The sequence below is a fragment of the Candida margitis genome (genome assembly GCF_024628925.1).
Source record: "Candida margitis strain CBS 14175 chromosome Unknown scaffold42, whole genome shotgun sequence".
Taxonomy (NCBI): domain Eukaryota; kingdom Fungi; phylum Ascomycota; class Pichiomycetes; order Serinales; family Debaryomycetaceae; genus Lodderomyces; species Lodderomyces margitis.
Genome location: NW_026261809.1, coordinates 78793 through 92639, shown reverse-complemented (window position 1 = coordinate 92639; position 13847 = coordinate 78793). Strand labels below are relative to the sequence as shown.

Sequence of the window (13847 nt, the reverse complement as noted above, 5' to 3'; positions counted from 1 at the left end):
ACCTTGTATTCCTTGAGACTCCTCATGTTGTAGAAGGGTCTGATATATTGTGTAAAAGGTAAGAAACGTGAATTAAGCATCACATCTCTATCGTCTTTCGTTTCAAAGCAACCAGCACTGAAACACGTCGTAAATTGCTAATGGATTTGGTAGCGTGTAAGACCTCGACTAGAGCAGACACAAAAACTATATCTTAAAGTAGTGTGACTACCTTACAGGAAAGCAACAGCAGTATGAACTTTATCTACTTTTTAAAGGTTTCAAGAAAGTGTCACATGTCTGGACGTATACGACTTTACATACAAAGGACTTTTCCATGATTATCCGATTGTCGCTACTTCTATCTAATAGTCATCACCACGAGTGACAACCTCCTTCTTATGGGGATGCAACAATATAGTATGCTCAAATTGTGCAGTATAACTACCCAATTTATCAGCAATCGGTGGATAGGCTTCAACAACTCCAGCTCTAACTAATTGGTTCAATGCTAGCAAGTATTTGTCTTCACCAGCACGTTCTAAATATCTCCTACACCATGGTAAAGTTCCAAAATTCTCCTGTATTGTGTTCACCAATGCCTTGCATCTCTCTGATGGTACTCTCATGTTTTCAGTATTTTGGTTCAATGCATAATGTGAACATTCTCCCTCAGGCAAAACATATCCCTTACCAGTTGATCCGAATGTTTCAACAGCAAAAGTCTCACCTTCCTCCATTTTGGTGTTGTCACCATTAGCTATAATTGGGACATTTTTACCATAGTGGATAACGTAGTCACCAATGTTGTGCCCATTAAGGTTACGTATGCATTTAATTGGGTACACTTTACCATTTTCTTCCATCTCGTAACTTTCCATAACTTCCTGGATGGCAGCACCGATGTCATTCATCCTGACATCGATCCCCGCTTCTTTCACACCAGTGTTGGTAGCTTCTCTAACTGCCTGCATTATAGTATCGTATTTACCGTCTTCGTTGAATGTCATTGTGAATGCAGAATCACAGATACGACCATTAACATGTACACCAATATCAACCTTCATAATATCGTCTTTTCCCAACACTAATTTATCCCCAGTATTTGGAGTATAATGTGCAGCAACATGATTCAAAGATAACCCAGTAGGAAATCCAATCCCAGCTTTCTTTGTGTGGTCGGAGTTGGCATACGCTCTCACTGAGTTTTCGATCAAATCGGCAATTTCAGTCATTGACATACCGGGTCTAATTGAAGACTTGGCTTTAGCACGAACACGACGATGGATTTCGGCCCCTTTTCTAAAATCTTCCCACTTGTTGTTTTGTTGTCTATCCAAATACCTCAATTCTTCTGATGTTGTACGATGCTTGTTTGAATCCAATGGGTATTCCATCCACTCACCCTCTGGGAAAATACCATCGGGGTACGATTGGTCAATAGCAACTAATTTTTTCTTCTTTTTGTTGCTCTTTTTCTTTTTCTTTTTCTTGTCGGAGGAGGATGCATCTGCTCCAGCGTCTTCCTGATCCCCATCGTCCCCTGCACCTTCCGCTTTCAAGTCATTCTCTTTGTTAGAAGTTTGCTCGGTAGAAGAGGCATTGCTCAAGTCTAAGTTCTTGGTTTGTGACTCTAGTTCGGCCACGCTGGCAGTTGGTTCTGTTGACATGGTTACTACTATTGCTGTTGCTGTTGCTGCAGCTTAGATGAAAAATCAAGACCGAGAGGAATTGAGGTTTTTCAATCAGACTCTAAATTATCCCTGTACACGACCATCGGTAGTGGTTGCAAAACCTGACACCACAATTACATCAAAGAGAAAAGGTGTTTGTATTACTTTGAACGAACTGTAGATTAAGAAAATGCACTATGAAAAAATTATTTACCATTCCACCAACTTAAAAAAAGAACAAAATGATCTGTCCTATATATCCTTTCCCGAAGAATCCGATCCATGTCCTTGAAACAAAACTTTATTAAAATTCAACATTTTCCCATCGAGTTTCTTGCCCAATGGTGTTTGTCCCAGGGCAGAGTTGGTACCAGCACCAGCTCCACCCCCATTTAACAAGTTATTAAAATCAGGCGTTTTTAATAGATTCTTATTATTCATGGCATTACCTGGCGATGGCGTGAAAAAATTCACATAGTCATTCATATTGAAGCCACTTGGTGTTAAAGTCAACCCAGATGATGGTAGATTGGAGGATAAGTTGTTCAAGAATGGAGTCAATCTATTCTGGGGAGTTCTGGTGTGTTGATGATGTTGAGTGTTTACTCTCTTGGGTGTGACTGGCGGCTGAGGCACAGCGAATGTCGATGCACTCTGTTGTGGGTAGCTCTGTGGAGGTTGAGTTTGCGAGCCACCGCCTTGTTTTGTGATTGTATGAGAAACAGGAGCATTGATGGAAACTTTTGGTTTATAAGTCTTGGCAGGGCTGGGTGAGGTGGCAAGATATATGAGAAGATCAGCTCCCTCCGTGTCTGGAGCTGGTGTTTTAGCCACGTCAAATTCAGCTTCAGTATCCCTCAGTTTTGTTATGCTATCTCTTCTAGAAGTTTGTCTCGACGGAGTCGTGCTCATATCCAACGATGGTTTCAAGCTTTGCTTTTGCTGTTCGCCATTTCCAGGAGGGGTAAGCTCAGCTAGCACCATTTTACTTGGAGAAAAACTTGTCCTTCTCTTCTTTGTGGGTGAGTCATTCAATTCATCGTTATCGCCACTTGCAATATTCTTCAAAGGTGACGACGATAAAAACGTTGCTGCAGCAGTTTTAATATGCGTTGGAGATTTACCATTGGGCGAGTAAATGTTTGGAGATGACGATAAGAATGAGTCATGGTTGTGAGAGTCTCCATTCTTTTGTGAGTTGGCATTGATATATCCTCTTAAAGGTGACGATTTAGGAACGTTTGGTGGCATTGTCTTCATATTTGTAGGCGATAAAGATTGCTTAGCCGTTATACTTGCCTTTGATAATTTCTTCTTCAACTGGCGAGCAATCTTCTCCAACTCCTCTTTCTTTAATGGAGTCTTTACCTTTTGGCCACCGCCAGTGGTGGTGCTTGTAGTTGCCGTTGACATACTATTCGATGTATTTGAGGATGATGTTGTTGATGATGCACTGCTAGTCAGTAGATCGTCTCTTTGATGCATGAAATATCAAGATTTATTACCGTGGGTGATTATACTTTTTAAAACTAGATGGAGTGTGGACTTTTGCTTAATTGAAGTAGTCAAACAGTGGAATGCTATCTCGAAGGACGTGTTCCGTTAGTGTGCCAAGTGTGAACAATGAATTCAATATTTGAACAATAAAAATTATAAGCAACTAGTAAATGCAATTAGACACCACTTCAAGCTGTATAGTTATTAGCAAAGTAGACTTGTATAAATAGCTGGTACTTTAGTAGCTGAATACTTTGAATGAAAATGTAACTGCCAATAAAAGCTTTCTTAGTCCTAAAAAAAAAAAATTGTAAAAAAAGAAAAAAAATTAAATTAGCTTCAGCGTCTAACTTTTTGTATTCGTTAATGTTTGATGATGAGGTGCAGGTTTATTGATGTTTCCTTCAAAAATATAGTAAGAACCTAGCAATAACAAATGAATGATGAAATGTAGTTAGTAAATAGTGATAAATAGAAAACTAATATTGTGACAAAGTGTATAACTCACTCTAAAGCAATCAAAACTGAAAGGAGAAATTGATTTTAATTAATCAAAGTGTGACGCGTTAATTTGTCCCAATTAGGAAATCTTATTGTTTTACACATGGTAGCATGTACAAAGTTTATACTGCTAAGAGACTGGTTGCAAGAGGAACTCCGTTCCTGTTATTGAGCTTTGATTGTGGCTAGAAATAAAGTTAGATACTTGGCTGATTGTATGTCTCGCATGCTGTTGTTTTTATAGGCATCAGCTCAGGATAAGATAAAACAAAGTAGAAACAAAATTTTGCAGAAAATTGTCCTCAAAATTTCTAATTTCTAATTTCCATAACTATCATAAGAGAAATGCCTTGTAACCTCTTCAAAGTGAATGAAAGAAATACAGTGCAGGTGGTGAAATTCAAGTTTGAAAGTGTTACTGTAAAAACGTAGGAAGTTAGATGTAGGCTAGTTTGAGAAGGATTACTCGCTACGCTCTATAATAGCGCATTCTCAGATTTGACGAACAAAGAGTAGTGGCATTAACTAATTCCCGTTCTGAAAGATAATCAACCTCTACCTACTATCAGCAAGAAGCAAATCGATCTTTAGAAATTATTTCGTATTAAGCCGAAGTTGCGAAGAAAAATAAACAGCCTTAATATGATAAGACATTCTCGCATCAAATAAATGCCCAAGATATATCCACAATCTCATCATCAATAGAAGACATCACTGCAGTCATGTGGTTAATCCTTGGTATACTATTCGGGATATACTTTATACATCAAGTTTTCAATTCCATCTTACCCCACTACTTCCTAATTCCCTCGCAGAAATGGCAGGACAGAATTCTCAAAGTCGTCAATTACGAAAAACCCATTTACTTGAAAGTCAGTCACAAAAGATCGAGCTTCAGGCGTCGACTTGTATTGGCTAGTGGAACACCGTCATTTTACACCAACTTCGTAAATAACAAGTTGAAAATTTCACCCAATGATGTTGCCAACAAAGATGAATTTGTGCAAGAGATGAGAAGACGAGATGTCGATGACCCTAAACGAAGATTGTTGTATGGATTTTTCCACCCTTACGCAAACAATGGAGGAGGTGGTGAAAAGGTCTTGTGGGAATCCGTCAAGGCCACACTAGAACAAGATACCAAAAATATATGTGTTATTTACACCACAAATGTCGATGCAGAGCCATTATCGATTTTGGAGAAAGCCAGAGATAAATTTCAAGTTGAGGACTTGGATCATGCAAGAATTGTATTTATCTACTTGAGAAGGTTTGGAAAGTTTATCGACAGCTCATATTGGAAGCATTTGACTATTGTCGGTCAATTGTTTGGTACTTTTTTGCTAAGTTTAGAAGCGGCATTTGAACTATCTCCCGATGTGTGGGTCGATACCATGGGGTTACCGGGAAGCTACTTTGTGGCGTCAATTGTTTTGAAAGTTCCCATAATCGCATACGTACATTATCCAATATTGCAGGAAAACATGTTTAACAAATTGAAATACGGCCATATTTCTGACTTTTCAAAGATTAGAAGCAGTTCAGATGTGTTTAGCTTTGCCAAATTCCTATACTGGTCCAGCCTTTATTGGCTTTATGTTTACATTGGCTCGTATGTTGACATTACGTTAGCCAATGGATCTTGGACATTTAGCCACATGCAAAAGATATGGACATACAATCATGCTTTAGGTAAGGAAATTGACGTACTTTATCCACCTTGTGGAACCGAATATCTTATTAATGAAAAAGATAGAGACAGCACAAGGGCAAACAAGCTTTTGTACTTGGCACAATTCCGTCCCGAAAAGCGTCATATATTGGTCTTAAAAGAGTATCAGCAATTCCTTGTAAATAACTATCCCAATATTTCAACACCAGGAGATAAAGTACCCACTTTGCTATTTGCCGGGTCTTGCCGCACAAAAGATGACACTGCCACGTTGGAGTTTTTACAGCAAGAAGTCAAGACATTGAAATTGGACAAATTTGTTGAGTTTGCAGTCGATTGCTCGTATGAGGAGATTGTTAAGTTTCTATCAACGTGCAAATTTGGTCTCAATGCTATGTGGAATGAACATTTTGGAATAGGTGTGGTTGAATATGTTGCCAGAGGGTGTATACCTATTGTTCATGCCTCAGCAGGACCACTTCTTGATATAGTGACAGGAGAAAGAGTTCAAGATTGGCACAATACTACTGGCTTCTTTTTCAAATCTTTTGCCGATCCTGATTTCGACCCCCTGTTGCAAACCAAAGAGGACAATAAGGAAAAATACTTGGTTTTTGAAATCAATGGAGAGAAAATGGAGTTTCCAACGTTGGAACAATTACTCTCGAGTCTATTTGTAACCGACAGACTGCTCATCAGTGATCAATCATTGGAGACTATGCGGAAAACAGGACAACAGTTGGTGGTTGATAAATTTTCCAACAAGATATTTGAAAACAAATGGAAAAAGTATATCGAAAAAGCGGAGGTACTCGAGAAAGAGTATAGAAAGGAGAGAAGAGGAAAGTTGGAGAGTGTATATTAGTGATCCTGAGCGGTGTATAGTGCTCTGTTTTTTTTTGTTTTGTTTTGTATGAATGTAAAAAGATTGATTTGGCATTATCAGTAGTTGTGTATGTGTCGTGTACAAAATAGTTAACGTGTCCCAAACAAGGCAGACTAAAAGAAAAGAAAGAAAGAAAAAAAATTGAGAAAATTAATTTTCAATTACGCACACACAACAAAATCAACAAAATCAACAACTAACAACGTTAACTCGACGAATCCCTATTGAATCCCACCTTTCTTCAATTGCAACTTCTACCACCAACTCACAATGAAGTTGGATATAGCAAAGACATTCAGTCACCATTCTGATCGTGTTAAGGGGATTGATTTCCACCCAACCGAACCATGGATCTTGACAACATTGTACAACGGAAAGGTTGAAATCTGGTCGTACGCCACAAATGTTTTAGTCAAGTCTATACAAATTACCGACTTACCCGTGCGTACTGGTAAATTCATAGCCAGGAAAAATTGGATTGTTGTTGGAGCCGATGATTTCCAAATTCGTGTCTACAATTACAATACCGGCGAGAAAGTGACGCAATTTGAAGCCCATCCAGACTACATTAGATCAATCGCCGTTCATCCAACAAAGCCTTATATCTTGAGTTCAAGTGATGACTTGACTATAAAGTTATGGAATTGGGACAACAATTGGAAATTAGAACAGGTTTTTGAGGGCCACCAACACTATGTTATGAGTGTCAATTTCAACCCCAAGGATCCAAACACTTTTGCTTCTGCTTGTTTAGATAGAACTGTAAAGATTTGGTCATTGGGCAGCTCGCATCCAAATTTTACATTGATTGCTCACGACACCAAGGGAGTAAATTTTGTTGACTATTATCCACAAGCCGACAAGCCGTATTTGATTACTGCAAGTGATGATAAAACGATTAAAGTGTGGGACTACCAAACAAAATCGTGTGTTGCTACTTTGGAAGGACATTTGTCTAATGTGTCATTTGCAATCTTCCATCCTGAGTTACCAGTGATTGTGTCAGGGTCCGAAGACGGCACGGTCAGATTCTGGAATTCAAACACTTTCAAGTTGGAAAAGTCGATAAATTACAGCTTAGAACGAGCATGGTGTGTTGGTGTACTACCAAAGTCAAATGTCATTGCCGTTGGTTTTGATTCAGGGTTTGTCATTATAAAATTGGGCAGTGAAGAACCATTATTCTCGTTGGACGCAAACAATAAGCTAATATATGCAAAGAATTCTGAAGTGTTCCAGTCAGTCATCAAACCAAACGCGACACAAGGGTTGAAGGATGGAGAGTCTTTAAACTTGCAACAAAGAGACTTGGGAACAATTGAAATATTCCCTCAATCGTTGGATCACTCTTCTAATGGTAGATACGCTGCCGTTTGTGGCGATGGTGAGTATATTGTTTACAGCGCATTAGGATGGAGATCGAAAGCTTACGGTAGTGCTCTTGACTTTGTCTGGAACACACACGACACATCAGCCGCTTGCCCCTTTGCCATTAGAGAATCTACTGTTAGTGTTAAGGTGTACAAAAATTTCCAAGAATACCTAATCATTGACTTGTTATATCAAGCCGACAAGATTTTTGCGGGTTATTTGTTGGGAGTCAAGTCAGAAGGTTGTATTTCTTTCTATGATTGGGAACAAGGGAAATTGGTGAGAAGAGTTGATATTGATGATGACATAACTGATGTTGTCTGGTCTGACAATGGACAGTTGTTGGCAATAGTCACCAGTTCAAGCACGGGTGAGAAATCAACTGCCGTTACAGGTGCTAAAACCAACGATGAGACTTACTTTTTAAGTTACGATCAAGAAGTGTTTGATCAAGCAGTGGCTAATGACGAGTTGGATCCAGAAGAAGGAGCTGAAGCGGCATTTGATGTCTTATACACATTGCCCACATCAGAGGCTATATTGTCTGGAAAATTCATTGGTGATGTCTTTGTCTATACAACAGCAGCTACTAACAGATTGAATTACTTTGTTGGTGGTGAAGTGATCAACTTGGGTCATTTCGACCGCAAATTCTACATACTTGGCTACAAGGCTCAAGACGGGAAACTATACCTTATTGATAAGTCTTTTGATGTTATATCGTGGTATATCAATGCTGAAGTTTTGGAATTGCAAACTTTGGTAATGAGGGGAGACTTGGAACAATTTGCAACCCACAATGTCTTGGACGAGGAGACTGGAGAAGAAACTCCCGATTTGGCTACGGTTACCGTTGAAAATCTTTCCGAAGACTACAACTCACTCATTGCCAACTTTTCCAAGACTGAGCTTAATCAGCTTTCACGATTCTTTGAGAAGTTGGGATACTTGGCGTTGTCGTATGCATTATCTCAAGACTTTGATTCCAAGTTCCAAATCGCTTTAACTACAGGAAACTTGCAGCAAGCTTATGATTTATTATCAAAACAACAAAAGGAGAACCCGACTCTTGCTTCGGTTAATGCTCAGAAATGGAAAAAACTTGGAGACTTGGCATTGAACAAATGGAACCTAAAATTGGCTCAAGAGTCATTTTGGTTAGCTAATGATTATTCTTCATTGTTGTTGCTTTTGTCTTCTACCAACAACAAGACACAGTTGATTAAATTAGCTGAGAAGTGCGAAGAGAGAGGCAGATACAATATATCATGGCAAGCTTGGTGGCTTGTGGGCGATGTCAACAAGTGTTTGGATTTACTAATCAAGAGTGGCAGGTACCCTGAAGCTATTTTGTTTGGAAGAAACTATGGTGTTGATCACGAGAAATTATCAAATTACATCAAGGAATTCAAAGACGTTTTAAAACAGAAGAACAAGGACAAGATTAGTGAACGTTTGATTGATGATTTCCAAAATCTAAGTATCAACAATGGAGCTGCTTCTGAGAACGCCCCATTGATTAACCTTGAGGACGGTTCACAAGAGAAACTGGAAGATGACGTTGGTGAGAAGGACACAGAACAAAAGGAAGTCGAAGAAGTCGAATTGGAAGAGGAGAATGATGATGCAAATGGTGGGGTTGAAGTTACTGAAGAAGAAGCCTAAATTTGGTCTATAGAACTAAAAAAAATGAAGTATAACATTTACAAAGTTATCACGATTACTGTTTATCAAGACAAATGAAAATGCAATCTCGTATTAGATTTATTTCATGCACCTCTTTAAAGATTACCAGTAGACTCTTCTTCATTGATCTAATCTCTTCATCGTCATTGTCAATGTCGGTCAATTTCAAAATAAATTTCCCACCAGGTCTCAACACTTTCAACATAAGTAATATAGCTCCATCGGCTAAATCCAAATTCCCCTTTTTCGGATTGACAATTGAATGATTAAGTCCCTTGTTATTGTTGTATCGCAAATAAGGATTGGTTTCGGTATAGTCATAAAATCCACTTTGTTGCCGACCGGGACGAGCTAAATCACTAATGACCAAATCTACTTTCCAATTCCCAGCAGATTCTTTCGACGCAGATTCTGTTTTCTCTGATATTGCCAATTGACCTAAACTCTTTGTCAATTGTGACTCATCAATTTCTTGGGCAAAGTACGACTTGTGGTCAATTTCCTCATTAACTCCTACTTGTAATTGAAGCTGGCTTTGTTTGCTTGGAATTTCCAGGAAATGTTGAATTACATTGTCATGACTTAGCTTGGAGAAGATATTACCCTGAATTGAACTAGTACCCAACGGAGGGTTTTTAAATAAAATGTCAAAACCTAAAATATGAACACCTACAGTGTGCAACTTTGTGTCTTCGACCTCATGCAATTGACAAACTCGATCAACAAGATAGGATAACCAATGTCCAGGAGCAAATCCAATATCCAAAATCTTTTTAGTTGACGCAGTGACTATGCTGTACTTTAAATCTAGGTGCTGAAGTCTATTGCGCGAAGCTATCCGATATTGTTCGGCCTCTTCTTTTCGTGATAGTTTCTTTAATTTGTCGAATCTCTTGTATGGGGGATGATTATGTGGTGATGATGATGATGATGTTGTTGTTGTTGTTGTTGTAGCAGTTACAGAGGAGGGGTCTGCTTTCCACTTCAGACTTGCTACCGATGGGGTAAACTGTGAGCACGCAGAGTTGCTGAATACGCGTAGATTTGCTACCACTATCTCAATACGAGGTAGCTGCTTTGTGAATAGTATAGTCATTGATCGAAAGTGAAGGCCCAGTTATATTATTACATACGCGTGTAGCTCAAAGGTAAACCAATTTGGTGCGGCTTTTTTCTAGAATTGAATTGATTTCTTTTGTGTTACTTTATTGTTGATGGAGGGGAAGAGGCAATACACAATTTAAACGATCTCCGAATTCTAAGCAACGTTGATTGATTCCAATAGTACGGCTGGTATAGTTGACTGCAACATAGTCATATTGGAGATGAAGAGACAGAAGAGTATGCAAAATCCGTCTCTTTTATCGAAGAGAGTTCAGGATGATATATCTCAATGTGACTTGCCAAATTGAGGATCTAGATACTTCATAACACACCAAGTGGTACCCCCAATACTTCACAACCAGAAGCTCAACCTTTGTTTGTAGTGTTGTCTTCTAAAATTTGCTTGAGATTACATTTGACAGTCACAACAGGTCATGTGACCAATATTCTTATTTTTTTACTCATTTGGTAGCCGTGTTTCTCTGCACTTTGGCTCTCTGCGCTTCTTGAAAATTTTCCACAATACACTCATCTACTTGTCTTAACCTTTCTTTCCTTCTACATCCACGTCGAATCAATCAAATTTACCAATTTAACTTTTGGGAGACGTAATTTAACCTTTAGTCAAACATGTCTAAAATCACCTCCGCTCACGTTCGTGAAAACGTCAAGAAATTGTTGGAACACTCCAACGAAACCAAAAAGAGAAACTTTTTGGAAACTGTTGAATTACAAGTTGGTTTGAAAAACTATGACCCACAAAGAGACAAGCGTTTCTCAGGTACTTTGAAATTGCCTCAAGTCCCAAGACCAAACATGACCCTCTGTATCTTTGGTGATGCTTTTGATGTTGATAGAGCAAAGTCATTGGGTGTTGATGCTATGTCAGTCGATGACTTGAAGAAATTGAACAAGAACAAGAAGTTGATCAAGAAATTGGCCAAGAAGTACAATGCTTTCATTGCTTCTGAAGTTTTGATTAAGCAAATCCCAAGATTGTTGGGTCCAACTTTGTCTAAAGCTGGTAAGTTCCCAACTCCAGTCTCCCACAACGATGACTTGTACTCAAAGGTTACTGATGTCAAATCCACCATCAAGTTCCAATTGAAGAAGGTCTTGTGTTTGGCTGTTGCTGTTGGTAACGTCGAAATGGAAGAAGATGCTTTGGTCAACCAAATCTTGATGGCTGCTAACTTCTTGGTTTCATTGTTGAAGAAGAACTGGCAAAACGTTGGATCATTGGTTATCAAATCTACCATGGGTCCATCATTCAGAATCTACTAAGTTTTTATAGATATTATTTAGGTTTAGTAGTTTTAATCCACTGTCTATTAAGTTAGTTTGGTGTCAAATGTTTTAATAAAATTAATTTCATTTGAAAGAGACAAGAAAATTTGTAAAATACTTTGCTTATACATAGTAAAGTACATAAACCCCTATCTAGCTAGCAACAAACCGATGTTTCTTTTCCTGCTTCTTGTTTTTCTTATTGTGTTTCTTGTCCGACTTTGTTGGCAATGAAATTGTCTTCTTATGGAAAGGCGTATTCAATTTACCTTCAACATTAGCCATTGCAAAAAACTCCTGATCCAAGTCATCACCTGCACTTTCCAACTTTGCTTGCTTACCACCATAAAATAAGGTTTTGGCTTCTGTTGCGCTTCCGCTGTTCTCATCACTACTACCGCCAATATGCATCGAGAAGTTCAATTTTGAGATATCTTTTTGCAAGTCAAATTGATCAATTGAAATATTCCTAACCTTCATCGCATGTTCAATCTGTTGTCGTCTTGATTCGGGAAGATGTTGTAACGTATACAACTCCCTGTTGAATTCTCTACTTTTCTGCAAATCCAATAATTGCCACTCTCCACCAATGAGTACTGGAGGTGGATTGACATAAAGGAGCTTCCCATTGACATAATCTTTAAGGATATACCTAGCGGCCCTCGGTTCATCAGCTGCACCAAATCCTTGTGTCATATAACCTCTTGCTCTCGCATAAGCGTTGAGCAATTCTCTGGCAGTTGGATATTCTCCATTACCACCGTCTTCAACCAGTTGAATAGGTATGTGAATCCCATAAACAGCCTCAAGAAAGAATTTTGGTATCCTCTGGCAAACTAACGACGTGGGAGGGATGTGCTCACGTAATTGGTCAATGGGCAAAACACCATTACACACCAATTCAGCATTGGTGTAGGCGAAATTTGGAAATACTAAACCAGGACAATCGCAAAGTATAACATCGGGTGTGAGATGAAGCGTTTGGAAATGTTTTGTCTTACCTGGCGTTGAGGAAACTGATACTTTTTTGGATCCTATTAAAGCGTTGATTGTTGATGATTTACCAACATTGGGGTAACCAACGAGACCGATTTGCAACTTGCGATCAGGAAATTCTGGGTCTACTTCAAAGCTTGGTGCCGAGTCCATAAACAATTGCTCTAGTTCCTCGATTTTCAAAATCCTTATTGAGTCATCTGTTTCCATGTCATCAACCAATTCATCACTTAGGTTGTTTTTGGAATCAAGTTCGATCTGGTGCTCAAGCTGCTCAGCCTCTTCCTGTTCCTTTTCCAACAAGGCATTTGCATTTGCTGCGGAAAAAAAGACATAGTTGATATTTTTTGCTTTAAAATAATCAGCCCAGGTCACTCTTTGGTCCCGACTCAACATATCTGCTTTATTGACAAGTAGCAAGTTTCTCTTCTGATGATTTGAGTCGTTAGAATCATTAAAGCTATCAACATACTTTTCCAAATCAATAGATCTGAAAAAAAGGGGGTTTCTTGCATCCACAATTTGAACCACCAAATCGCATCTCTCAACAACTCTCCATAGCTGTCTCCAAACCTCCAAGTTTCTCTCAAACGGTGTCAACAACAAGTCATTGTTTTCAGTCAAACTTGCCAAATCTCTTCTCCATGCCAAAAATGCTAAATTCTCCTGCCTTTCAATTTCTAATTTGCTTTGTTGCTTGAACCACTTTGGACGTCTTGGAATTGTTAACTTATTCTCAAACATCATGTGTTTCTGTCTCATTGCTAACATCTCATCAGTACTCAACAACCCATTGGAGTTGATGATGTTGGTGTTCCCCACTTTAATAATCTTAACTTGCTGCCCCCTTTCTGCACTAAAATCAGTATCTGCCAATTGTGCTGTACTCAAAAATTCATCCAAAGAATTTTCCTGCGTGACAGATCTCAATTTCACCCAGTTTGGGTCTTTCTTGTCGGTGGTAAATCTCATCTCTCCATCGGGCAAGTATTGAATCTCATTCTCTTTAGACCGTTGATTTGCTATTGTCCTACCCAAACCTATAAGATTTTTGTTCTTATGGTGGACTGGTTTAGGTCCTTTTGGTGCTTTCCATTTCTTTTGCTCTGGATGTAATGATACTTTGTTATTAGACTCCATGTTATAGAAAGATATGTAACGTTTGGTTTCGTTAAAAAGAAGGTGATGTTGTATG

At 38.7% G+C, this 13847-nt stretch overlaps 7 protein-coding genes across 7 annotated transcripts; 3 read left to right on the top strand and 4 right to left on the bottom strand. All coding sequences in view use genetic code 12, as the record gives it.

The window, feature by feature from the left end:
* Positions 1 to 344: 344 nt before the first annotated feature.
* Positions 345 to 1649, bottom strand: CANMA_002619 (methionine aminopeptidase; the record flags this gene model as incomplete). Its single annotated transcript, XM_051814708.1, has 1 exon — positions 345 to 1649. The coding sequence occupies one exon, from the start codon at positions 1647 to 1649 to the stop codon at positions 345 to 347; it is 1305 nt and encodes a 434-aa protein (XP_051671820.1).
* Positions 1650 to 1904: 255 nt separating this feature from the next.
* CANMA_002618 (uncharacterized protein) lies at positions 1905 to 3137 on the bottom strand (the record flags this gene model as incomplete). The annotated part of the gene is made up of 1 exon (XM_051814707.1): positions 1905 to 3137. The coding sequence occupies one exon, from the start codon at positions 3135 to 3137 to the stop codon at positions 1905 to 1907; it is 1233 nt and encodes a 410-aa protein (XP_051671819.1).
* Positions 3138 to 4372: 1235 nt separating this feature from the next.
* On the top strand, positions 4373 to 6187 carry ALG11 (alpha-1,2-mannosyltransferase; the record flags this gene model as incomplete). Its single annotated transcript, XM_051814706.1, has 1 exon — positions 4373 to 6187. The coding sequence occupies one exon, from the start codon at positions 4373 to 4375 to the stop codon at positions 6185 to 6187; it is 1815 nt and encodes a 604-aa protein (XP_051671818.1).
* A 291-nt stretch (positions 6188 to 6478) lies between these two features.
* Positions 6479 to 9244, top strand: SEC27 (coatomer subunit beta'; the record flags this gene model as incomplete). The annotated part of the gene is made up of 1 exon (XM_051814704.1): positions 6479 to 9244. The coding sequence occupies one exon, from the start codon at positions 6479 to 6481 to the stop codon at positions 9242 to 9244; it is 2766 nt and encodes a 921-aa protein (XP_051671817.1).
* Positions 9245 to 9299: 55 nt separating this feature from the next.
* On the bottom strand, positions 9300 to 10361 carry CANMA_002615 (uncharacterized protein; the record flags this gene model as incomplete). Its single annotated transcript, XM_051814703.1, has 1 exon — positions 9300 to 10361. One exon carries the CDS (start codon positions 10359 to 10361, stop codon positions 9300 to 9302), a length of 1062 nt encoding a protein of 353 aa, XP_051671816.1.
* A 638-nt stretch (positions 10362 to 10999) lies between these two features.
* On the top strand, positions 11000 to 11653 carry RPL10A (60S ribosomal protein uL1; the record flags this gene model as incomplete). Its single annotated transcript, XM_051814702.1, has 1 exon — positions 11000 to 11653. One exon carries the CDS (start codon positions 11000 to 11002, stop codon positions 11651 to 11653), a length of 654 nt encoding a protein of 217 aa, XP_051671815.1.
* Positions 11654 to 11809: 156 nt separating this feature from the next.
* On the bottom strand, positions 11810 to 13792 carry CANMA_002613 (putative GTPase; the record flags this gene model as incomplete). Its single annotated transcript, XM_051814701.1, has 1 exon — positions 11810 to 13792. The coding sequence occupies one exon, from the start codon at positions 13790 to 13792 to the stop codon at positions 11810 to 11812; it is 1983 nt and encodes a 660-aa protein (XP_051671814.1).
* Between the last annotated feature and the right edge of the window lie 55 nt (positions 13793 to 13847).